This window comes from Erinaceus europaeus, chromosome X (genome assembly GCF_950295315.1).
Source record: "Erinaceus europaeus chromosome X, mEriEur2.1, whole genome shotgun sequence".
NCBI classification, from domain to species: domain Eukaryota; kingdom Metazoa; phylum Chordata; class Mammalia; order Eulipotyphla; family Erinaceidae; genus Erinaceus; species Erinaceus europaeus.
Window position 1 is genome coordinate 55,252,651 of NC_080185.1, and position 26,786 is coordinate 55,279,436.

Consider the following 26,786-nt stretch of genomic DNA (forward strand, 5'->3'; position numbering starts at 1 on the left):
CTCCCAGAGGCGCCACGCAATGGGATAAAACTGAAGAAACAAGGGCTATTACTGATTGGTGGAGCTCTAGCAATTCTTTTGATTGGCAGTTGCAGTCAGAGACGTGAGGCCAACGTGGGTCGTGCTTCTCTGAGATCCTGGGGAAGCGAAATGGAGGGGTGTGTATCCAACCTAATGATTTGTAACCTGGCCTACACCGGGAATCTGGAGGAGCTGAAGGAGAGAATTCTGGCCGATAAATCCCTAGCTACTAGAATCGACCAGGTAAAGCAGCGCCGAGGCCTCTCTGTTACTGGTGATGGTGGACTCAACGTCCTACGTGGCTGCCCGGCCAAGCTGAGGCCAGCTCCGTGCGGGCCCAATTCCAGCCCCTGCGCCTCCTCTTTACCCAGGGGGTCGATTCAGGATTCACAATCTGATGGCGCAAGCCAGTCCTGCAGACCTCAAATAAATTTTTTTAGAATAGGATTTGAATCTTGAATATTTGAATGTAAATGTCCAGTCTTTGAGATATCTTCAGAGTCTAAAGCATGAGTGCATTTTTAATGTGCTTCTTACTGGTGATTATTCTGTTCAGTGACGCAAGTGTAATGCAACGTCCCCTCTGTGCTGGGCAATTTGCTTGGGACAGTCAAGTGGAAGCAACAGACGTTAATAAACTAATAACAAAAACATATGTCTAATGACAAATTGCGGTGCATATTCTGGAGAGAAGTGTATATGTTGCTTTGAGAACATATAAAAGGTGGAATTCAGCTAATTTCTCTTCAAAGAGCTGACTATTGTTTTATTGAAAAGGTAAACAAGGAGAGAAGGTTGGTTAAATCATTGAAGGATGACTGGGCTTTCTTCCTGGAGGAAGAAAAGGCCTAGACAAAGCTGAAACAAAAGTAATGACCATTAAGAATGCCTTCTTGCACATTTTCATAATGATACAAGGTATACTCAGTAAACAAGTATTTTGTAGATTGCTTCCACTTTGATAAGAACCCTGCTGAGTTCTAGCAAGATGGTTGTCACATACTGGATAAGTTTCCATTTTGTAGAACTAGAAGTCAGTAAGATTATTTTTTTTTTCTGCAACTTTCCTTTGTTGTGCAACCTGAAAAATGGCTTTTACCTTTACCTAGTCATTATGGTCTAATGACATTCACTACATTTAATGTAATGATATTAATTTAATGATACTTCTAACCATTTTTCATGTCGATGGCATAAAAATGGAGAAACAATTCAAATCAAGAGATTTAAGAAATCAACAACAAAATACAACTGTGAATCTTGTATGGATCCTGATTGTAATAAGCCACCTGTAGACAGACATCTGGAAGATGGTTGGGGAAATCTGAATACAGACTAGTGTTAAATGTTACAAAGGAAATATTTATTTTAATAGGTTTAACAGTAACTTCATTACTATGTAAGAAAGTATTTTTATTTTTCCAGTTGTTTGAATGAGTTATTCCTTTATTTTTATAGCAGATCAAAGCGTATGATGGTGGTGATGGGGACTGAGCCTGGGACCTCCAGGGTCTTAGTCATACAAACTAATGTACTAAAACAGAAAACTATATGTTCAACCTTCTTTTTTCTAGATACTGAAATATTTAGGGATGATATATCTTGATATTTATAATTTTTTTTGTTGTTGTTTTTTAAACCTCAGCAGCAGAAAAACATGAAGAAAATATGTGCTAAACCTAGGCAATGGAAATGTGATTTTCTGTTATAGTCCTTTTATTTTTAAGTGTTTGGAAGTTTTTGTAATAAGATTGTATATACAATTTTCTTATACATAGGTCTGAGGAATATTTATATATCAGTTACTGAAAAAAGAAATCTTTGAGAAATATGACTAACTCATCTTAATTGATTATTTTAAAGTAGTTTTAGGTGATCTTAAGTAGTTGTGTTTTTTTTTAATTTCTTACCCATAAAGTTCATTTGTTCTTTCCAAAGCACCTAGAAATGTCAGAATCAGAAAAACTGGATTTTGTTCTAGCTTCAACATTTACTAGCTATGTGACCGTGGACGAATTATTTATCCTGAGGAGTTTCAATGTCCTTATCAGTAAAATGGGGGGGGGGTGACACCTACTATATAACATCATGGGGATTAAAATAATTGATGCATGCAGAACTCCTAGCACAGAGTATGTCAAAAAGGTACATAAATTATGTAAATTGCCAAACCTCAGTTTCTGTCACAACATTGAAGTAATTGCCTTGCTCTCTGTGGTCAAGGTTATATTCTACCCATCAATATATTCTCACCATACTACTAAACCTTAGTCTCTCTCTCTCTCTTTTATTATTTTTTATTTTTTTATTTCTTTATTGGTGGATTAATGTTTTATAGTAAACAGTAAAGTTGTACATGCATAACATTTCCCAGTTTTCCACATAACAATACAACCCCCACTGGGTCCTCTACATAGTGTTCCAGGACCTGAATCCTCCCCACCCCCACCCAGATGTGGCCTTTTTTTTTTTTTTTGGATGAGTTTGATCAGCTCTTTATATATTTTGGTTATTAGTCTCTTTTCTGATGTATGGCATATAAAGATCTCCTATTCTGTGAGGAGTTTCTTTGCTTTTGTTTGTTTCTTTGTTTCTGGATTTCTTCTTCTTCCAACTTAGTGTTTGCATTAAGGAATGCCACTGACTTTTGTATGTTAGTTTTGTAGCCTGACAACTTAATATGTTGTCTGATAATTTCTAAAAGCTTCCTGCTGGATTCTTTAGGTTTTTCGGTGTATACTGTCACATCATCTGCAAATAGTGAGAGTTTGACTTCTTTTCTTCCAATCTGTATCCTTTAATTCCTTGGTAAGAACTTCCAACACTATGTTGAATACTATTAGTGATAGTGGACAGCCCTGTCTAGTACCTGATCTAAGGGGAAATGCTTCCAGTTTTTCACTTTTGAGTGTGATGTTGGCTGTAGGTTTGCTATATATGGACTCCACTATCTTGAGGAATTTTCCATCGATTCCCATTTTTTGTAGCTTTTTGATCATACTCTCTCCTTCCTTTAAAAAATATTTTATTTATTATTTATTTGAATGATAAAGATAGAGATCCCAGCAGTGCTCAGCTCTGGTTTATGGTAGTGCTGATGATTGTGCCTGGAACTGCTGAGCCTCAAGCACCATCAACACATTTTGCATAACCATTATGCTGTCTCCCCAGGCCACCTTTGTCTCTCTTATTTCTAGTTATAAGGTTGTAAGTTAACCTACCCTAGTGCACTCCATTCTTGTTTCCAAACTAATGATTTACTTCCCCCAGTATTGTTATTATTATTATTTTGCTTTCTTGCCTTAGTTCTTCTGTTTCTCTCTAATAATATTAGTTTTACTGTCTTTTTTCCCCCTTCTAGGACAGCAGAACTGCACTACATTGGGCATGCTCAGCTGGACATACAGAAATTGTTGAGTTCTTGCTGCAACTTGGAGTGCCAGTGAATGATAAAGATGATGTGAGTAGTAGGAGAAAAAAATGATAAATTCCCAGTTATCTTTAGACAGCAGGTTGGTGTTTACTGAAGCATAATTATTAATATCACAGACAAAACTGTAACCCTTCTGACTAGGAAGTATGGTTTCAGTCAACAAGCACAAAGAAAGAGTGCTTGTACTGTTTTGGGATGTTAATTATACCAGTCATATTCTACAGTTCAAGGTGAACATTGTGATCAGGTCCTACTGCAGGGATCCCTACAAGATTACAAATCTTTTTTTATTATGTTGGGTTTTGGGGCCTAGATATTTTTTATTGTTGTTATATTTAAATTTATTGTAATGGTATTGACTTTATTAGGTTAAGTCTAGTAAAAGCATACAGATGAAAATAATTAAAGAGGCAAAGGTTCCTTTGTATTATATATAATAGCAAATAAATAAAGATAATTTAGGGCCGGGTGGTGGCGTACCTGGTTGAGTGTGCATATTGCAGTGCTCAAGGACCCAGGTTTGAGCCCCTGGTCCCTACCTGCAGGGGGGTAAGTTTCATGAGGGCTGCAGGTGTCTCTCTGTCCTTCTCCCTCTCTACCATCCTCTCCCCTCTCGATTTCTGATAGTCTCTATCCAATAAATAAAGATAATAATTTTTTTTAAAAAAATAAAGATAATTTAATGGAGAGATGGATAAGTATAGTAGAGATTACCATATCATAAAATTATATAAAAAGTTATGATTCCAAAGAATGACAGAAAAATTATCACAACCTAATAAATGGAAAATGAAACTCAGAACTTTATATCCGATGATTTCTAGTAGAAAACATATTGGGGAGCTAGGTAGTGGCTTGCCTGATTAACCACATGTACTAGTGCGCAAGGACTGGGGTTTAAGCCCCTGGTCCCCACCTGCAGGGGCAAGACTTCACAAGTGGTAAAGCAGGGCTGCAGGTGTCTCTGCTTCTTTCCCTCTGTATCACCCTCTCCCCTCTCAAATTCTCTCATGTTTCTATCCAATAATAAACATTTTTTTTAAAAAGTGTATTAGAATTAGACATATAATATTACCTCTGTATATAGTTTCAGACTCTTCTGCCATGATTAATAATGGAGAAAGGATTTTTTTTTTATCATTTTATGGGGTACTTAATGGTTTACAGTCTAGTTGTTGACACACTTGTACAGTGTCATGTCTCACCATGATAGGTGTCTACAAAACACTCTCACCTCCAACTTACATCCTTTTCTTTCTTTTGTAAAATATTTTATTTATTTATCAATGAGAGGGATAGGAAGAGAGAGAAAGAGAAAGAACCAGACATGTGGTTCTTTTTCTGGTAATGTGCTGCCAGGGATCGAACTCAGCTTGAGATCCCCTCATGCTTGAGAGTCCAATGCTTTATCCACTGTGGCACCTCCTAGACCACCTTATATCTTTTTCTTTTTAAAAAATATTTATTTATTTATTTATTCCTTTTTGTTGCCCTTGTTATTTTGTTGTTGTTATTGATGTCCTTGTTGTTGGATAGGACAGAGAGAAAATGGAAAGAGGAGGGGAAGGCAGAGAGGGAGACCTGCTTCACCACCTGTGAGGTGACTCCCCTGCAGGAGGGGAGGCGGGGGCTGGAAACGGGATCCTTAGGCCGGTTCTTGTGCTTTATGCCATCTGCACTTAACCCGCTGCGCTAACGCCCAACTCCCCTTACATCCTTTTCTATGATCATGTACCAGGACCTAAAAGCCCCTCATCCAGACCTTCCTCTTCACATAGCTCTTTGTGAACCCTGCCTAAATGTTGATTGTAATCTCTGTGTCTTATCTGTGCTTTTTGTACTGCCATCTCTCTTGCAGGCAGGTTGGTCTCCTCTTCATATTGCAGCTTCGGCTGGCCGGGATGAAATTGTAAAAGCCCTTCTTGGAAAAGGAGCTCAAGTGAATGCTGTCAATCAGAATGGTTGCACTCCCCTACATTATGCAGCTTCTAAAAACAGGCATGAGGTAGAGTTTTATTCCAAGACTACTTATTTTGAATTCTGAACCTATATATAAAAGTATATAGTAGACCTCACTTTTTTAAATATAAAATGAAAATATCAACAAGACCATAGAATAAGAAGGGTTATTACACTTCCACACAGTTCCTACCACCAGAGTTCTATATCCCATCCCCTCCCCTGATAGCTTTCCTATTCTTTATCCCTCTGGGAGCATGGACCCAGGATCATTATGGGGTGTAGAAGGTGGAAGGTCTGGCTTCTGTAGTTGCTTCCCTGCTGAACATGGGCATTGGCAGGTCGATCTATACTCCCAGCCTGTCCCTATCTTTCCTTAGTGGGGCAGAGCTCTGTAGAGGTGGGGGGTCCACTGTTCATTGGTGAGGTCCTCTGTCCGGGGAAGTCCTGTTGGCATCATGGTAGTATCTGGAACTTGGTGGCTGAAAAAGCATTAAGATGTAAAGCAGAACGAATTGTTTAATAATCAGGAATCTAAAAGCAAGACTATAGAGGATGAAATTTGGGGTCTTCGGCTGTCACTCTCAGGCAAAAATTAGTAAAGTCATGGGCCCCTTGAAATATACCTAAAATAGACCTACTAGCTTTTTTTTTTTCCAAAATGCAAATCTTGCTTTTTAAGAAATTTCCTGTCTTTCTAGATTGCTGTCATGTTACTGGAAGGAGGGGCTAACCCAGATGCTAAGGACCATTATGAAGCTACAGCAATGCACCGGGCCTCATCCAAGGGTAACTTGAAGATGATTCATATCCTTCTGTACTACAAAGCATCCACAAATATCCAAGACACTGAGGGTAACACTCCTCTGTAAGTGACAAGTAGCAGTCATTTCTGTTCTGGCTAACATTCACTGCACTAATTCTTACACAGTATTTTCTTTTATTTATAAATGTAATACTTGTTTGTGACAAAGAAATGTGAAAGTATGCAGAAATTTAACCTATCATCTTGCCACCCAGAAATACATACCAATTACATTTTAAAGTATTTCCTCCTGTTCTTTTGTTTGCAAATGCACATAATTTACTGTTTTTGCAAAACCAGTGTCAAATGTGTATGTAGTTTTGTCTTGTTCATTTTACTTTATAGCGTATTGTGTTTTCCAGTGTTTTTCCATATATTTAAATGGCTCCCCTCTCTGTCCATATATATATAATTATTTTCACATACACTTACATATTTCTATTTTATGGCTATACCATAATTTAATCATTCTTCTATTTCTATGTATTTAATTTATATTATGTTTTCCACTGATATAAATAATGCTACATTAACCAGCTTTGTACAGAATCTTTGGCTATATCTCCATTTATCTCCTTTGTAAAGATTCCTAGACGTAGAATTATGAGGTCAGTGAGTATCTATATTCATTTTAAGCTTGGGCCTAAACACATACACCATTTCATTGCTACAGGCCATATTTTCTCCATCCAGAGAGAGAGACAGAGAGGTTCACTGGAGTTTCCTCTGGTATCATAGAACTTCCAAATTTGGTGCCTGCCCTCAACCAAGAGCCTCATGCATGGTGGGGCCCTTGCCCCACCCAGTGAACCGTATCTTCAGTACTAAATACATTCCTCTTTTTCCCCTCAATTTGAGGCTATTAGTTTTGTTAAAATTAATATTAGTGATTTAACAGTAGTTTATAGGATGATAACATTTCAGGGGTATAGTTTGATACTTGTGCACGGTGTGTGTACACCACTGTGCACCACCACTGTGCACAACACCAAAAGTCCTTTGCCCCTCCCCACCACCCCCAGTATACACACAATTGCCATAAAGTCCAAGATAGTTTGGTTGCTGTTTTCTAAAAGTGCATTTGCTTAGTTTTAATTATATTCCACATATGAGCAAAACCATCTGTTAGTTTTCATTTGAAGCATAACCAACTTCAGTTCCATCCATTGTGTCCAAAGAGACAATCTAGTATTTTTTTCTTTTTTTCTAATATTTATTTATTTATTCCCTTTTTTGTTGCCCTTGTTGTTTTATTGTTGTAGTTATTATTGTTGTTGTCATTGATATCTTTGTTGTTGGATAGGACAGAGAAATAGAGAGAGGAGGGGAAGACAGAGAGGGGGAGAGAAAGATAGACACCTGCAGACCTGCTTCACCACCTGTGAAGCAATTCCCCTGCAGGTGGGGAGCCAGAGGCTCGAACCGCTGGTCCTTGCACTTTGTACCACCTGCGCTTAACCCGCTGCACTACTGCCTGACTTCCAATCTAGTATTTTTTTTAATCTCAGAAGTATTATTCCACTGAGGGAAATATATATTCCATAACTTTTTCCAGACATTCTGTCCTTGGGCATTTAGGTTGCTTCCATATTTTAACTATTGTGAATAGTGCAACTATCAACACAGGGGTGTATATAGCTCTTCTAATTAGTGTTTTTATGCCTAGGAGTAGTATTGCTGGATCACAAGGTACATCCATTTTCATTTTTTTATTATTTTTATTTGCTTATTGTATGGTAGAGACAGCCAGAAATTGAGAGTGAAGCGGAAGATGGGGAGAGACAGAGAGACACCTACAGCCCTGATTCACCACTTGTGAACCTTTCCCCCTGCAGGTGGGGACCCGGGGCCCAAACCTGGGTCCTTACACATTGTAACGTGCACTCAACCAGGTGCATGACCACCTGGCCCCCATTTTCATATTTTAAGCACTCTCTATGCTATTTTCCATAGAGGCTGCATCAGTTTGCATTACCACCAACAGCATACCAGAGTTTCCCTTTATTGTATATTCTTGCCAGCACTTGTGGTTTCCTGTTTTATTATGTAGACCATTTTCACAGTTGTGAGCTGGTATCTCATTATGGTTTTCATCTGTATTTCTCTAGGATATGTGACATGGGAGTATTTTAATATGTCTATGGGCTGTCCAAATGTCTTCTTAGAGGATGATCTGTTCTGATCTTTGCCCACTTTTTTTTAGAGAGCCACTTACTTTTTGTTGTTGAATTGTATGATTTCTTTCTGATTTTGCTATATCAATCCCTAGTGAGATGTGTGATGTAGAAATATCTTCTCTCAATTACTAGGTTGCATTTTCATTCTCCTGGAATTTTATTTTTTTATGTAAAAGTTTTAAAATCTGATGTAGTTTCATTTATTTATTCTTTCTTTAATATTCCCTTATCCATGAGGTTGAGTCTACACATAACATTGTTGAGGTTAAGGTCCTTAAATATTTTGACTATATTTTCTTTTATCTATTTTACAGCTTCTGGACTAATATCCCAGATTTTAATCCATTTGGGGTAAATTTGGGTGTATAGCATTAAGTAATTATCTCATTTCCTTTTTCTACGTATGACTGGCTAATTTTCCAAACATTATTTGCTAAAGAGCTTTTCTTAGGGGCCAGGTGATGGCGCACCTGGTTGAGTGCACATGTTACAGTGTGCAAGGACCCAATTTCAAGCCCCTAGTCCCCACCTGGAGGGAAAAAGCTTCACAAGTGGTGGAGTAGTGTTGCAGGGGTCTCTCTTTCTCTCTCCTCTATCTCTCCCTCCTTGATTTCTGGCTATCTCTATCCAACAAAAACAAATAAAGATGATTAAATTTTTTAATTAAAAAAGAGCCTTTCTTTTCTCCCACTGAATGGTTTTGACTCCTTTGTCATATATTAGGTTTCCACATATATATGAATTTATTTCTGTGTTCTTTATTCTGCTCCACTGGCCTGAGTGCCCATTTTTGTTCCAATGCCACACTGTTTTAATTACTATTGCTTTACAGTATAAATGGAAATTGGGAAATGTGAGACCTCTATTTTTTCCCCCTTTTCTCTCAGAATTGCTATATGTGGCATTTTGTAGTTCCACACAAATTGTTGGGCTGCTTGTTCAGTTATCTTGATGAATGCTTTTCGGGGTTTTGTTTGTTTGTTTGTTTTGTTTGTCATTTGGAACCTATAAATCGCTTTAAGCAGAATGGTCATTTTTGACTTTTTTTTTAATCTGATCCATGAACGCAGGACAGCCGTCACTTATTTGTGTTTCTGTTTCTTTGAACAAAGATTGATAGTTACACACATCTTAAAGACGACTGGTACTTATTGCAGAATTCCTTCTAGAGAAATTAGATCATTGTTCCTGACTCATAGCATTTTAGAGTACCTATCATTTACTTATCCTTTTGTTATAGGAAAGTAGTATTTCATACTTGTACAGTTTATCATTAAATACCATTAAAAATGAGTGTGAGAAAGGAGGATGACAGGATCAGAACACTGTTCAACATTGGCATAGGTGATGGCATGGACTGAGCGTGTGGCCTCTAGAGCCTCGGGCATGCAAATTAGTCCTCACCAGGCTGCAGTATCTCCACAGCCCTAGTTAAACATTTTCTAATGCCTATGACTTCATTGCTATCCCTCTCTAAAATTTAACTTTATGTCCCTTTCTACTTTCTTTTGTGGCAATTAATTTTTACTGATTTTCAAATATACCCTTGATATGTACCTTGGTATGTCATGCCTGTTGAAAATATATTCTTCCCAGTCCTTTTGGTGGTGTTCAAGATTTAACAAATCAATCAATCAATCAGTGTTTTCAAGTCTTATGAAGTCAAACTAACCTTCTCTTGTGACAAGAAAGTTTGTCCTTGTCCCAAAATTAGTTAAATGTTCATCTAGATTTTACTGTAGGGCATTGTTCTCAGCATGTTGCTGGTTTGGGTTGAGAGCTGATGTTATTGTTTTTTCATTTAATTCAGAAACAACTGGAATTGATTTATGTGTATGACCTAAAGGCATAATATTTATTTGGCCTATAATTTATTGAATGGTGACTACTTGCAACTAGAAATTCTGAATCTCCTTTTTAGTACAAAGTAAGATACAGTCTTCCCAGTTTGGTTTTGAGAAAGCTTTTTTAATCTATATTTATTTATTGGATAGAGACAGCCAGAAGTCAAGAGAAAAGGGGGAGATAGAGAAGGATAGAGATAGAGAGACACCTGGAGCCCTGCATTACCACTTGTGAAGCTTTCCCTCTGTGGGTGGGGACTAGGGGCTCAAACCCAGGTCTTTGCACACTGTAACATGTACTCTCAACCACGTGTGCCACCACCCAGCCCCGAGAAAGCTTTTTAATTGAAACATACGAACATGCAAAAAAAAAAAAGGAGGAAGAGGAGGAGGAAGGAGAAGAGGAAGAAGGGATAGCTAAACTGCCTCTAAGATTCTATGAGAACTCTACCCTGGGAGTGGAACCAAAAAGTAGGAACAGAGCAGATGAGATTAGGGATCTTACTGTGGAAGGAAGTTAGGAAGTCCATTTTAGGCATATTTCAAGGGCCCACAACTGTCATGTTTTTTTTTTTTTTTTTGCTTGAGTTTGATAGCTAACATGGATTTGAGAAAATGGTGTCAAAGTAGAGAAAAGGGCTAGAAGATTAAATTAGGGCAGAGTATACCTCCCATTCTTGAAAAAAATCTATGAGTAAAATTAACTGTTTACCTCATCCACCTGATCCAGAGCAGGTGTATATGAGTCTGTGTAACCTCTAAGTCCTGTTGATCTAACTCGCAGTTCATGGCTGTTGTTTTCGAAGGGTTATGTTGTTTTCGCCGGGCTGGCTTCACGGGCGGGTAACAGACGACCAGGGACTCATGGTTGAGCTGTAGGCAGTGTCTCTTTATTCAAGCAGGACGCAGCACAATCTAAGACGAGCTAAGTTAAACTCAAAGTACAGTACTGTAAAACTCACAATGCTGTCTTTATATATACTTGCCAAGTAAGGTGGAAACAGGATATGACATAGAGAGGGTGGAGAGAAAAGTGACTGGTGAAAATCAGAGTGTGACAAAGAGGGGGCAGATTAGGCGAGAATCCTATCACTGAACCACAAATGCCCTGGAGGGAGGGTGGAACTTGTTAACAGTGGTTATGTAAATAGAATGAAGTGGTTATGTAAATAGAATAGTGTTAAGCAGGGGGGATTTAAACCAAATGAAACAGAAGGGGTCTCATGCATACCAACAATGACCACAGCTGGGAACATTGCAGGTTGTACTCATTTCGGAACTAGTCTCCATCGAGTTGCAGGGCAGGAGGACCCAGCCTTCCTTCGGAGACTGGGCCAGTCACTACCTTGCTACTTTATGGCAAGGGCAAGGTCCTATGAAGTCCAGCAAGAGTACTTATGATGACGTTCCTGATGGAAGTGACCATTGATGTTGGAGAGAGGAATCCATTATAGGTCTAGGTCCCATCATATTTGTGTGGGAATCCAACGATTCCCTGACTAGGGCCCCAGATGATGGAGCTGTCTGATCTTGACTAAAAAGGCCATTATTAAGTGAGCCAGTCTCTTGCTTTTTTCTGCATTGACAATTGATAAAATCATGCGATTTTTATCTTTCTTTTTGTTGATAAAGTGGATTACATTAATTGACTTGAGGATGTTGAACCATCCCTGTTTTCCAGGAATGAATCCCACTTGGTCTTGGTGGGTTATTCTCTTAATGTGTTGTTGGATTTGATTGGCCAAGAATTTGTTGAGGACCTTTGTATCGGTGTTCATCAGGGATACAGGTCTACAGTTTTCATTTTTGGTGGAGTCCTTTCCTGCTTTGGGGATCAGGGTGATGTTAGCCTCATAGAATGTTTTTAGGAGTGTTCCCTCTTCTTCTGTTTTCTGTAAGATTTTGAGAAGGATGGATGTTAGTTCTTCTTTGAATGTTTTATAAAATTCGTTAGTATAGCCATCTGGACCAGGCTTTTGTTCTTGGCAAGCATTTTGATTACTGTTCTTTACTATCCATAGTTATCCATAATAGACTTACGTTATCTTTTGTATCTCTACCTCATCCGTTGCAATATCTCCCCTCTTGTTTCTGAGTGATTTTGCTATAGCTCTCTCTCTCTCTCTCCCTCCCTCCCTCCTTAGTGAGTATAGTTAGTGGTTTATTTTATTTATCCTTTCAGAGAACTAGTTCTTGGTTTCTTTAATCTTCCTAAGGGTCTTTTTTTGTTTTCTATTTCACTGATTTCTGCTCTGATTTTAACTATTTCCTGTCTCCTGCTTACTGTTGGGTCTCTTTGTTGCTCCACTTCTAGTTGACTCAGTTGGGTTGTTAAGTGGTTTACTACTTGATTTCTCCTTTTTATTAATGTGGGCCTTTATTGTTATGAACTTCCCTCTCAGGACTGCTTTTGCTGCATTACATAGGGTCTGATAGCTGGTTTCTTCATTTTCATTAGTATTGAGGTAATTCCTAATTTCTTTTTTTGATATCGTCAATGACCAATGTGTTTTTCAGAAGCATGTCATTTAGTCTCCAGACTTTGGGCAATTTATTTTCCTTTTTTGGTTAATTTCTGGTTTCATGTCTTCATGGTACAAGAACACACATTTGATCATTTTAATATTTACATATTTGTTTAGGTTGTCTTTGTGGCCCAGCATGTGGTCAATACATGCGAAAGTTCTTGTGTACTTGAGAAGAATGTATATCCATTTCTCTTGGGATGGAAAGTTTTATAAATATCTGTTAGGTCCATTTCATCTGTGGCTTCATTTAAGATCACTATTTCCCTATTGATTTTTTTGTCTAGATGTTCTCTTTTTTAAATATTTATTTATTCCCTTTTGTTGCCCTTTTTTGTTGTAGTTATTGTTGTTGTTATTGATGTTGTGTTGGATAGGACAGAGAGAAATGGAGAGAAGAGTGGAAGACAAGAGAGGGGGAGAGAAAGATAGACACCTGTAGACCTGCTTCACCACCTGTGAAGCGACTCCCCTGCAGGTGGGGAGGTGGGGGCTTGAACCCAGATCCTTACACCGGCCCTTGCGCTTTGCACCACATGCGCTTAACCCACTGTGCTACCGCCCGACTCCCCAGATGTTCTATCTCTTGCTGTGGACGACATATTAAAAATATCCAACTATTATTGTGTTGCTGTCACTGTCTCCCCTTAAGTTCTGTTATTTGTTTTATATATTTGGGTGCACCTGAATTTAAGGCATATATATTTATAATGGTTATATCTTCTTGCTGGATTAATCCTTAGGCCATTATTTAATGTCCCTCTCTGTCTCTGCTTACTTTCTTTACCTGAAAGTCTATTAGAGAACAGAAAGAGTAGCTGTCCCTGCCTTTTTCTCTGAGTTGTTAGTTTGGAGTATCTTGCTGCAGCCTCTTACATTAAGTTTCCTTTTATCTTTTCTTTGGATGTGTTTTTTTGAAGACATTTAATGGATGCATCATGTTGTTCAATCCATTTAGTTACAGTGAGTCTTTAGACTGGTGAATTTAGGCCATTCACATTTAGTGTGATTATTGATATATATGGTTTACTTATGTCCATTCTAATTTTTACTTTGAGTTTGTTTTAAATTATTGAGTCTTTGCCCATTTGTTTCTATCTTTCCTTTTGTGTGGATGAGTTTCTATGGTAATTTCCTCACTATACTGTCTGTGAATCTCTTCCTTGTTTTGTTGTTATCAGTTTAACAACTAGCATTATCTATCTAAAAATTCTTTTTATTTTGATCTTGATTAGCAAACATTTGCTAGAATTGCTTTGTCCTTTAATTCCCTCCCCTTTTCTGCTTTGTTGTTCTTTCCTATTTTTATTGTGTTTTTAGTTCTACTTTACTGCTGTTTACCTCACTCAGAACTGTATTCTTTTGCTTCCTCCTTCCTTGTGGGGTTCTGTTCAGTAATTCTTGTTAGGTGGGGTTGATTGTGGCAAATTCCTTTAGGGCTTGGATATTTAAGAAGACCTTTTTTTTTTCTCCTCATATTTGAAGGATAATTTTACAGGATATAATATTTATGGCTTGAATTCCATCTCTTTTAGTACTTTGAATAGGTCATTCCACTCTTTCCTTGCCTCTAGAATTTGTGACGAGAACTCTGATGAAAACTTGATTGCTCTACATTTGTATGTAACTTCTTTCCTTTCCCTAGAAGCCTGCAAATTTTTTTTCCTTCTCATTGAGTTTTGGTAGTTTTATAGTTTTATAGCCTTTGTGTAGGCCATTTTGCATTTATGTACCTTGGTGTCTGTACTGCCTCTTGAGTAATTAGATATTGCCTTAGTAATTGAGGATTGTCTAAGTGAGAAAAATTCTCAGCTAAAATTTTTCGGGAAATGGTCTCTGGTCCTTTGACCCTTTCCTCATCCTCAGACATTCTTATCACTCTTACATTAAACGTTTTGATGGAGTCTGCAATTTCAGAGTCACTTCATTCTTTCTAAACCTTTCCTCACCCTCATCTTTAAATTTAAAGAGTGGACTAATTATATCTTCTAGATTGAAAATCCTTTCTTCTGCTTGTGTGAATCTATTTCCTAAGCCTTCTACGTGAGCTTGAACTGCACTCAGTGTCTTTCACTCCCTGCAGTTTTGTCTCTTGTTTTTCTTTCATGCTTCCTAACTGCTTAGTGAATTCTGATTGAAGTTCTTCTTTCAAGCTTTGTAGTTTCTTAGAAGTCTATTTTGAGTTCCTCTTTTGTGTTTAATTATATAGTGAAATGTTCTTTCAACTCTTGATTATGTTTCTCCATATTATGCTTAGATTCTTGTAGAGTCAGTCTTCATAATGAGCCTTCTATAATCTTTATCTGATAGTTTCTCTACATCTATAATTTCTTGGAGTCCCTCTGTTTCATTTCTATCTGATATGGCATGGTTACCTGCTTAGTTTTACTAGTTGTCTTATGTATTTATTGTGCTGGTTATTGCTGGCCAGCAGATGGTGCTATTGTTATGATCTTTAGACTTTTGTTATATATATATTGCAATAGAGGGGTGGTGGCTAGGTTTGGGCTTTCTTATAGTCACAAATGCTCCCTGGTTTTTCATGTGTTCTTGCCTGAAATTCAGAAAGCTAAAACCCCTGAATCAGAGCTTGAAAGGTTGTAGGCTCCTTTTTCTCTCCTCTGGCACTGGGAGCTACCTTCACTGATTGCTGCTCATAAAGGCAAAATGGTGTTGTGCTGTGCCACTCATAGTTCTAATTTTCCAAATTTGGCTTTAATCTCACACAATTTTCTCATCCCAACTGTGCACATGCTAGCACCTACCTAAGGCTACAATGTTTCAGCTATAGTTGGTGGGTTCTGTTGAAGTCTATTGTTATATTTACTTGTTGCTTTGTGGGAGGGAGACATCTAATCCAATCCCGTTACTCTGTGGCCACACCTGCCAGAAGTGGCACCATGAATTTCTCATATACCATCTTTATTGTGGTGTAGAATATTCTTTCTGTTTCCTATTACGGGTTTTATCATAAACAGGTATTGAGTCTTGTTGAATGCCTTTTCGGATATATTGATATAATCATGTGTTTCTTCTTTCTTTTTAAAAATTTATTTACTAGTTATTTTATAATGGTTTACAAGACCATAAGATTACAAGTGTATAGTCCTGTTCTGTACCCACCACCACATTTCTGTACCCTCACGCTACCCCAGACCTCCCCTCTTCCTCCCAAGCATATTTTTCACAAAGTCTTAGTGATGGTTTGGCATTTTTTAATGAATGTATGTGTTTCATTTCTTTATAGTGAAGATTTGACTGAAACCATACATTAGTTGTCTTGAAGAAATTCAGGTCATTTGGTAACAAATATAAATTATAACAATAAGAGTACTTGAACACAAACACCAAATTAAAGAACTTCAAGATATTGTATATGATATGGTTAAATTAAATGAAAAATATTATAAGAATGATTAAAAGTACTAGAGAGAATATGACATCATTTAACAAGACATAGAGCACTACATACATGTAAATATGTTATATATAAAAGTATTGTATAGGAGTCAGGCAGTAGTGCAACGGGTTAAGCCCACATGGTGCAAAGCGCAAGGACTGGCATAAGGATCCCGGTTCGAGCCCCAGGCTCCCACTTGCAAGGGGTCACTTCACAAGTGGTGAAGCAGGTCTGCAGGTATCTGTCTTTCTCTACCCCCTCTGTCTTCCCCTCCTCTCTTGATTTATCTGTCCTATTCAGCAACAATAAAAACAGTGCTAACAACAACAATAATAAACAAGGACAACAAAATGGGGAGAAATAGCCTCCAGTAGCAGTGGATTTGTAGTGCAGGCACCAAACCCCAGCAATAACCCTAGAAGTAAAAAAAAAAGTTTTGTACATGGGGCCAAGTGGTGGTACACCTGGTTAAGTGTACATGTTACAGTGCACAATGACCCAGCTTCAAACCCCCAGTCCCCACCTGCAGGGGGAAAGCTTAATAATGTTGAAGTGGTGCTGTGGGTGTCTGTCTTTCAATCTTTCCCTCTCTATCCCCCTTCCCTCTCAGTTTCTGTCTGTCCTATCAAATTAAATAAAGTTAAAATATTTTTAAAATATGATACACACACACACCTAAGACCATCTTAACCTCTTTTTGTTTCACTATTCTTTTCCTAGACATCTGCTACCCATTTCCTCCTCCTTTTTCATACTTTAAAGTTGTACCATATTTTTATGACTTGTATTTCTGGTTCTGTTTTACTGTATATCACATTTTGGAAAGTTGAATGTTCCTTGTTTCCTTCTCTGTGGCACTCCTTTCACTAACTTTTGCAAGGCAGGTCTTGTAGTGACAAACTACTTTAGTTGCTGTATATATAGAACTGTGTTTGATTCTTCCTTTATATTTGAATGATAGGTCTGGTGATGGTCAACTCCTTTAGTTCTGATATGTCTGGTACTGTTTTTGACTGCTGCTTCATAGGTGAATGATAGTCTTGCAGAGTAAAGTTTGGTTTTGGCAATTATTGTCTTTTAAAACCTTGAATACAACACTCCACTCTCTCCTGGCCTCCAGGATTCCTGCAACACACACACACACACACACACACACACACACACACACACACACACACACACACACACACACACACACACACACTGTGCAAGTCTGACTGTGCTGCCTTAGTCACGTTCTTCTTTTCCTTGGAAGCTTTCTTTTTCTTTGTCCTTGACTTGATAGTTTCACTATAGTGTGATTTGTAGGTCTATTTGGGTTTAGGAATTTGGAAGTTCTCTCTGCTTCTTGGTCATCTGTATTCTTACCACATCCCATATCTCAGATTTAAGTCATTGCTCTGCTCTTGTTTCTTTGAATATGATTTCTGTTCCCTTTTTTCTCTCCCCTCATTCTGAGAACTCTAAAATTCTGATACTTTTATTTCTGACAGTCTTCAGTCTCTCAGAGTTGCTTCTTTTTCCCTAAATCTTGTTTCTCTTTCTACTTTGAAGTCAATGACTATGGCCATTTTGTCTTCTGTTTCTGAAGTTCTCTCTTCTACATGGCAAGTCTGCTTCCTTGACTGGCTATTTAAGACAGGAATGCATCCAAAGTGTCCATCATATCCTGTAACTCTGTTTTTAAGTTTTCCATTTTTCCTATCAAGTGAATCTTTGAAGTCATGATTTATTATCCTTATATATTGGATAGAGACAGCCAAAAATCAGGAGGGTAGGGGAAGATAGGGAGAAGGAAGGATAGATACCTGCAGGCCTACTTCACCACTTGCAAAGCTTTCCCCTTGCAGGTGGGGACCAAGTGCTCGAACCTGGATCTTTGTGCATTATAACATGTGCACTCAACCAGGTGCCCACCACTCGGCCCCTCTATTTTGATTTTTGTTGTTGTCCATAGGTGTGGCTGGGTTCTGTTTTGCAGTGAGCTGCGGAGGGAGGGGAGCAACTTTGAAAAAGTGATGCAGTATTATGGTACCTCATATCCATTAAGAGGAAGAACTCAGATCTCCTTCTCTTCTCAGACAAATTCCTGGAAGTAGGAACTCTGCTGTGAGGTCAAAGTCACTTTTCTTACCTGTAGGACAATCTGACCCTAATCACTAGGGTCATTGTGGCATCTGGAACATCTTAGAGTTGAATAAGCTTCCCAGATGCCACAGGTGTAGTGTGTTTCATCCCCAATTCCTCTGAACTATTCCCTGGATTTTGCTTGGAGCCTGTGGCTTCTACAGCTCTAAACAGAAGTCTAGAGCAATGGGTCCTTTCAGCCTGTGACATAGATTTGAAACAATTGTGAATATGGTATCACATTACTCCTTGAGTCCTCTCCTCCTGCTCCAGCTGTCCATGCCCAATCACAAACTTTTAGATAGTGTTATTTCCCTCTTTACCAGAAATCCCATCTGTTCCCTGATACAATTTACTGAGTTATTTTATTGTAATATTAGTTTCCTGAGAGAGAGCCAGCTTTCCTTTATTAGGTCACGGGAGCTCTGTTCTGGAATTCCCCTGTCTTTCTGTTTCTAGATGTGGAGTATTATATCAATTGACTTGTTTGTGTTAAACCATCCCTGCATCCCTGGGAGTTAATATCGCTTGATGTTGATACATTATTCCATTATTGTGTGGTTGGATTTGATTTGCTAAGATTTTATTGAGGATTTGTACATCAATGTTCAACAGGGATATTGCCTATAGTTTCCCTGAACTTTTCTACTTTGATGAGCAAAGGGATATTGATCTCGTGTAATGTATTTGGGAGTGTTCCGTACTGCCACCTTGATATTTTTGGAAGAGTTTGTGTATGATGAGTCTTAGTTCTTAGAAAGCTTTGGCAAATGTGTCCATTTCTTCTCAGTTATTCAGTTTATTTGTATGCTGATGTTCATGATTTCTTATGATCCTTTATATTACTGAAATATCAGTTGTACTTTTTTTCTTTCTTTGTTTTTTCCTCCAGGGTTATCGCTGGGGCTTGGTGCTTGTACTATGAATCCACTGGCCCTGTAGAGCAGTCATTTTTCCCACTTTGTTGTCTTTGTTGTTATTGTTATTGTTGTTATAGTTGTTGTTGGTTAGGATAGAGAGAAATCGATCGAGGAGTGATACATAAGACACCTGCAGACCTGTTTCACCACTTGTGAAGTGACCCCGCTGCATGTGGGGAGCCAGAGGATCGAACCGTTATCCTTATGTCGATCATTGTGCTTTGCCGCTATGTGCACTTAACCTGCTGTGCTACTGCCCAGACCCCTGTACTTCTACTTCTTTATTTCCTGATTCCTTTTTTATATTTATTTATTTTTCCTTTTGTTACCGTTGTTTTTTTATTGTTGTAGATATTGTTGTGGTTATTGATGTCATTGTTGTTAGATAGGACAGAGAGAAATATAGAAAGGAGGGGAAGACAGAGAAAGGTAGTGAAAGACACCTACAGACCTGCTTCACCACCTGTGAAGCGACTCCCCTGAAGGTGGGGAACTGGGGGCTCGAACTGGGATCCTTACGTCGGTCCTTGAGCTTTGCACCACATGCGCTTAACCTGTTGCACCACCGCCGGACTCCCTCCTGATTCTTTTTTTAAAATATATTTATATATTTATCTTCCTTTTTGTTGCCCTTGTTGTTTTTTGTCGTTGTAGTTATTATTGTTGTTATTGGTGTCATCATTGTTAGATAAGACAGAGAGAAATGGAGAGAAGAGGGGAAGACAGAGAGGGGGAGAGAAAGATAGACACTTGCAGACCTGCTTCACTGCCTGTGAAGCGACCTCCCCTGCAGGTGGAGAGCAGGGGGCTTGAACCGGGATCCTTACACCAGTCCTAGAGCTTCGTGCCATGTGTGCTTAACCCACTGTGCTACCGCCCGACTTTCTCCTGATTCTTTTTTATTATGGCTTTCCCTACTTTTTTTCTTAGTCTATTGAGAGTTTATTTATTCTTTCAAAGAAAAAATGTTTGGCTTCATTGACCTTTTGTATCATCTTTTTGGTTTCCATTCCATTTACTTTGCTCTGGTGTTTATTATTTCCCACCTTCTGACTTTGGAGTATTTTTTGCTGTTTCTTTTCTAGTTCCTTCAGATGTTTTGTTTGCTTATCTGACGTCTTTATTAGTTAATGTGGGCTTTCATTGCTGGGAACTCTCTTAATACCTCTTTTGTGTCCCATAGGGTATGATAGCTTATCTCTTCGTTTTTGTTGTTGTTGTTGTTGTTTACCAGATAATTTGTGATTACCTTTGATTTGTTCATAAATCCTAGTGTCATCCATAAGCATGTTGTTTAGTCTTCACATGTTTGTGATTTTTATCATTTTATTTCGGTTGTCAATTTCTAGCGTTATATTACTGAGTCAGGAAAGTAGCTTGTGGAGCCCAGAAAAATAACTCACCATGTAGGCTGCATATCTTGTTCAAGCTCTGGCACCACAGGGGTGGTGCTATTGAACCATAGGAAGCACTGGTGCAGTGGTGTCATTGTCTGAATGAAAAAGAGAAAAGAAGGAAGGAAGGAAGGAAGGAAGGAAGGAAGGAAGGAAGGAAGGAAGGAAGGAAGGAAGGAAGGAGGGAGGGAGGGAGGGAGGGAGGGAGGGAGGGAGGGAGAAAGGAAGAAAGGGAGAAAGAGAGAAAGAAAAAGCCTGTAGTACTGAAATGCACATGCTCTGAAAGAGAGAGAGGTGTACTGAGTGGTCCTGCAACTGGCATTATGCACATTTTACTACTAACAATGGCACAGGTAGAAATCCCTGATACTCACCTGTAAGGGGGAAGCTTCACAAGTAAAGAAGCCATTCTGCAGGTATCTTTCTTTATCTCTCCTCTATCTCCCCTTCCCTCTTGATTTCTCTCTGTGCCTATAAAAATGGCTACTAGGGGTGGGGACATAGAATAATAGTTATGCAAAAAAAAAAAAACTCTCATGCCTGAGGCTCTGAGGTCCCACATTTGCTACCCAGCCCCAACATAAGCCAGAGCTCAGCAGTACTCTGGAATCTCTATCTCTATCTCTCTCTGTCTCTCATACACACACACTAAAATAAAATAAACAGTATATTATATAGTATATGACAGTATATTATATATAATATAATAATTTCTTGAAACAAATAAGTGAGTTAAATGGATGCCGGAACTTGTGGATTCATCATACCCAGCAATAATCCAGGTGGCAAAAAAAGAATAAAAAACAAAGAAAGAAAAGCAAGCAAGTAAAGACCCTTGTAATTTCAAGCTTTACATATTTACTAAGACTGCTTTTGTGTCCAAATACATGTTCATTCCTGAAATATCCCATATGCATTTGAGACAAATGTGTATTTGCTTTATTTGTGTGGAAATTTCTATGTATATCTATTAAGTTCACCTCATCTTTAGCTTCCTTTAAAGGCCACTACTTTTATGTCTTGGTTAGTTTTGTCTATTTGGTCTGTCTCTTGGCAATGGGTATATTAAGAACCCCTGCTATGGTTGTATTGCTGTTTCATGTATGTGGTCACACATTGTATTTGTGTATATACATTGATGACATATCTTTGCTTGGCTGATGCTTTTTGATCATTATGTAGTATCCATCTCTGTCCCTTATAACTTTGTTAGTGAAAGTCCATTTTTTGATAAGATAATAGCAGTCTCTGCCCTTTTTTCTATATTTTTATCTTGGAACACCTTTCACTCTAAGCCTGTTCGTTTTTATGCAGTATGTAAATTTCTTGTATGTTGCCTGTTCTTTTTGTTTTAATATCTTAGACCTTTAGTTTATTTTCAATTTTCTGAGAATAACAGAAACCACAGCACTGAGGTAGTGGCAGAGCTCAAACTTAGGTCATGCACATGGCAAAGTAGTATACTATCCAAGTGACCTATTTTGCTGGATACTACCTTTTCATATATATGGTTTTTCCATGGTGGTTCTCTTAGTTTCTTCTGTGAACCTCTGTTCCACATTTTTAAAAAAAATATTTATTTATTCCCTTTTGTTGCCTTTGTTGTTTTATTGTTGTAGTTATTATTGTTGTTGTTATTGATGTCGTCACTGTTAGGACAGAGAGAAATGGAGAGAGGAGGGGAAGTTAGAGAGGGGGAGAGAAAGATGGACACCTGCAGACCTGCTTCACCACTTGTGAAGTGACTCCCCTGCAGGTGGGGAGCCGGGGGCACGAAGTGGGATCCTTAAGCCAGTTTTTGTGCTTTGCGCCACGTGCGCTTAACCCGCTGCAATACCGCCAGACTCCCCCCACGTTTTTGTTTTATGGTTACCCTGTCTTGGATCTGGTGTAAGAGCAAACACTTGCTGCGTCTCCCCATGAAATATGATTTTGATTGGATTTGCTGTACATAAACTCAACAAGATTGAGGAATTTTTTCATCAATTCCATTTTTTAATGCTTTCATCATAAAGTGGTGCTAGCTTGTTCTTATCAAAAGTTTACTCTGTATCTATTGAAAAATTGTGAGTATTATATATTAATTGTGTTAATGTAATGGATAAATTTTGCTAGTTCTCATATGTTGACCCATCCTGGCATCCCTGGGATAAATCTCACTTGGTCATAATATACAGTCATTTTAATATATTGCTGTATCTGACTTGTTAGTATTTTTTAATATCTTAGCATCTATGCTTATCAGGGATATCAATCTATACCTTTCTTTTTTTCTTTTTTATATTTTTATATTACAGAATTACATGTCAACAGGGGTTTGAATCCACACTATTCCCACTACCAGAGTTCTGAATCTTCATTCTCCCCACTGCAATTCACCACTGTTCCCCTAGAGTTTTAGACGTGGGCAGGCCATCCATCTTCTCTACAATTATCTGTCCACATTTAAACATAGTTGCCCCTTCTTTTTCTGATTCACTCCTTTCTTTCCCTCTAAGACACTCATGACATCATAGCTACCTCCGTATGCCCCTCTCCTTTTCCTTCTCTCTCTCTCTGGGTGCTGATGGAGCTGGAGTGCAGAGCCCTCTTATCTTCATCCTGTCACTTCTCCCCCATTGGGAATATGGATCACGATTGTTTATGGGGAGCAGATGATAGGAGTTCTGGCTTCTGTAGCTGCTTCTCTGCTGAGCATGGGTGTTGACAGGTCAATCCATAACCCTAGCCTGTTTCTATCTTTCCCTAGTGGACTCTCGCACTGGAGATGCGAGGGTCGAGGACACATTGGTGAGATCATCTGACCAGAGGAGTTGGGGTGGAGTCTTGGTATCATCTGCAGCCTAGTGTCTAGAACTAGTCTATAACTTTCTTATTGCCTTTCTGCCCATTTTTGGTATCAGGGTGATGTTGACTTTGTTTCTTCTTATGAAACTTTTTTCAACAATTCTGATAAGATGGGTGTAGTGGTGAAAAACTCCCATTAACCTTTGTTCACCTAAGAAGTACTTTATTTCTTTACAATGTTTGAATTATTATTTTGCATGACAAAATATTTGTGACTGGTAGTTTGAGTATGTTCTTCCATATCCCTCTCCTAACCTGTAGAATTTCTGCTGAGAAAGAGGGTGAAAACCTGACAGGGCTGCCTTATATGTCTCTTTCTTCCTTTATATAGGAACCTGCAAAATTTTTCTTTGTCCTTGATTTTTTAATAGTGTTATGATGATGTGTCTTTCTGTGTATCATTTTTGGATTCAGGAAATAGAATGTTCACTCCACTTCCTAAACATTTATATTCTGGCTGTTTCCAAGATTTGGAAAACTTTCAACTATTTTTTTTTAATGCAGCCTCTGCTCCCTTCTCTCTACTCGTCTCAAAATTCCTGGTACACTGTATTTGTTTTTCTATTGACGCTGAAATTTCTTATTGCCTCATTTTCCCATAGCATCCCCCCCCTTTTTTCCATTTGAGAGATTGTATTGTATCATCTAGTCCTGATGGTTTCTCTTCTGCATAATTGAATCTATTTTCTTTTTCCTTCCTTCTTTTTTTTTTCTTTTTGCCACCAGGGTTATTGTGGGGGCTCTATGCCCACAAGATAACTCTACCACTCATGGTACCCTGAATTTACTTCTTAATCTTTCCAGCTTAGCATGAATTTCATCCAATGTGCTGTATGTGTCCTGTATCTATAGAAGATCTTCTTTAAATCATTTTTGTTTGTTTATTTTGCTTTCAGGATTATCGCTGGGGCTTGGTGCCTGCACTACAAATCCACTGCTCCCGGAGGCCATTTTGTCCCCATTTTGTTGACATTTTCATTGTTATTGTTGCCATTGCTGTTGAAAAATCAAGAGGAGAGGGAGAGAGAAAGATAGACACATGCAGATCTGCTTCACTGCCCGTGAAGCGACCCCATGCAGGTGGTGAGCCAGGGCTTGAACCAGTATCCCTAGGCCCGTCCTTGTATTTCGTGCCATGTACGCTTAACCCACTGTGCTACCACCTGGCCCCCTTCTTCAAATCTTTACTCTATTTAATGAAAGGTTCCTTATGTTCCTGCATGTCTTGAACTCACCTGTCTTGGAATATCCTTATAGTTAATATTTTAAGTTCGTTCTTAGACAAGTCCACTGGTTCTGCCTTTTATTTCTACCATGAACTCATTTTTTTAAAGAGGGTTCATTGTGTCTCACAGGATTTGGACATCTAGATTAGTTTCTGTTGTTTACCTGCAGTGGTGCTATCCCTGTTCAGATTGAGTTCTCCTTTTTTGCAAAACATGACAAGGAACAGGAGAATATTGAAGAAAATTAAAATTTAAATGGCTCGTGTTATTGCCAAAGAGAGATTTTAATACATAATCAGTCTTTGCCATGCAGGTTAATTTTACTTTCTTGATAAAATAGCTTTCCAATATTATCTAACCTAATCATATGCCTATCAGGAAATCATAATTATCACTTAACTTTGGTCTTTGTGGTTCCTTCATTTCAGACACTTAGCCTGTGATGAAGAGAGAGTGGAAGAAGCAAAACTGCTGGTGTCCCAAGGTGCAAGTATTTATATTGAGAATAAAGAAGAAAAGACACCGCTGCAAGTGGCCAAAGGTGGTCTGGGCTTAATACTCAAGAGAATGGTGGAAGGCTAACCAGCGTGGATTTATTCGTACTTTGTATGTTTTGTGATTGTCTCCAGTGTTCTGGAAACTAATGTACTTGTGCATAGGACATTATTAAAAACAGTGACCTTCTCTCACCTTCAAAGTCTTGTGAACATACTGAGTATTGTTCTTCTTTCTGAAGTAATTATTGTCAAATTACAACCTGTTTCCAGACATTGAATAATTGTAGAGATTATTCTACTATCGGTGTATGTCATTTTATATTGAATTTTGGATCTGAGTAATTCTGTGTCTGTTGTGAGTTATCAGTACCCTCCCATGCACCCTATTTACCCCACATTGTGGCAAAAAGCCATCTCATTATCACCAAGCCAATTGTTCTGCCCCCTGTGTAGGTATATTCCTGAATATTTCTCCTTACAGTTGAAATGCATCCTAACTTGGTTTTCAGGCTCACTCGGAGACCTGTGTCAGGCATTTGTGCTTTTTCACCTGTACCATTTATGTTTGTTATAAGAGTAATATTAATGTATTTGAGAGGACCATATTTTAAGTTGAAGAGCATGCTATCAAAGTTTCAAATTCATAAACTCTTAAAATAATAAAAATACAGCCTATGTACTTGTACCCATGGATCATTAATGAGTAATAAAGTGTATTTTTTAAAATTGTATTTATAAAAAGGAAACACTGACAAAACCATAGGATAAGAGGGGTACAACTCCACACAATTCCCACCACCAGAACTCCATATCCCTTCCGCTCCCCTGATAGCTCTCCTATTCTTTTTTTAAATATTTATTTATTCCCTTTTATTGCCCTTTTTGCTTTATTGTTGTAGTTGTTGTTGGGTAGGACAGAGAGAAATGGAGAGTGGAGGGGAAGACTGAGAGGGGGAGAGAAAGACAGATATCTCCAGACCTGCTTCACCGCTTGTGAAGTGATTCCCCTGCAAGTGGGGAGCCGGGGGCTCGAACCAGGATCCTTACGCCTGTCTTGTGCTTTGCACCACCTACACTTAACCCACTGCACTACCACCAGACTCCCCAGCTCTCCTGTTCTTTAACCTTTTGGGAGTATGGACCCAAGGTCATTATGGGGTGCAGAAGGTGGAAGGTCTGGCTTCTGTAATTGCTTCCCCGCTGAATATGGGCATTAGCAGGTCAATCCGTACTCCCAGCCTGTCTCTTTCTTTCCCTAGTGGGGTGGAGCTCCAGGACACATTGGTGGGGTCATCTGCCCAGGGAGTCCCTGTTGGCATCATGATAGCATCTGGAACCTGGTGGCTGAAAAAAAGAGTTAACATATAAAGCCAAACAAATTTTGATAATTATGAACCTAAAGGCTGGAATATTGCAGATGAAGACTTGGGGTCTCCGTTTTGAAGGTATCTGGTAAGCCTATTTTAGTTATATTCCAAAGGGCCCATGACTATACTAATTTTTTCCTGAGCCTGACCTCTGATATGCAGGTGGACCCAAGTTATTGTCTAGGGATATGATGTCATGGCTGGAAAAACTAGAAAGCTGGATCTAGGAAGAGTAGCTCCCAAA

The 26,786-nt window shown here is 38.6% G+C and overlaps 1 protein-coding gene across 2 annotated transcripts; it reads left to right on the forward strand.

The window, feature by feature from the left end:
• Window positions 1–21: 21 nt before the first annotated feature.
• PSMD10 (proteasome 26S subunit, non-ATPase 10) lies at window positions 22–25,860 on the forward strand. Of its 2 annotated transcripts, none has more exons than XM_007530518.3 (5): window positions 22–264; window positions 3,383–3,481; window positions 5,313–5,459; window positions 6,115–6,281; window positions 25,107–25,860. In XM_007530518.3, the coding sequence occupies exons 1-5, from the start codon at window positions 151–153 to the stop codon at window positions 25,258–25,260; spliced, it is 681 nt and encodes a 226-aa protein (XP_007530580.1). In that variant the 5' UTR covers window positions 22–150; the 3' UTR covers window positions 25,261–25,860. The 2 variants fall into 2 exon arrangements, with proteins under 2 accessions (XP_007530580.1, XP_007530581.1); XM_007530519.3 differs by having other exon boundaries at window positions 6,115–6,202.
• Window positions 25,861–26,786: the final 926 nt, after the last annotated feature.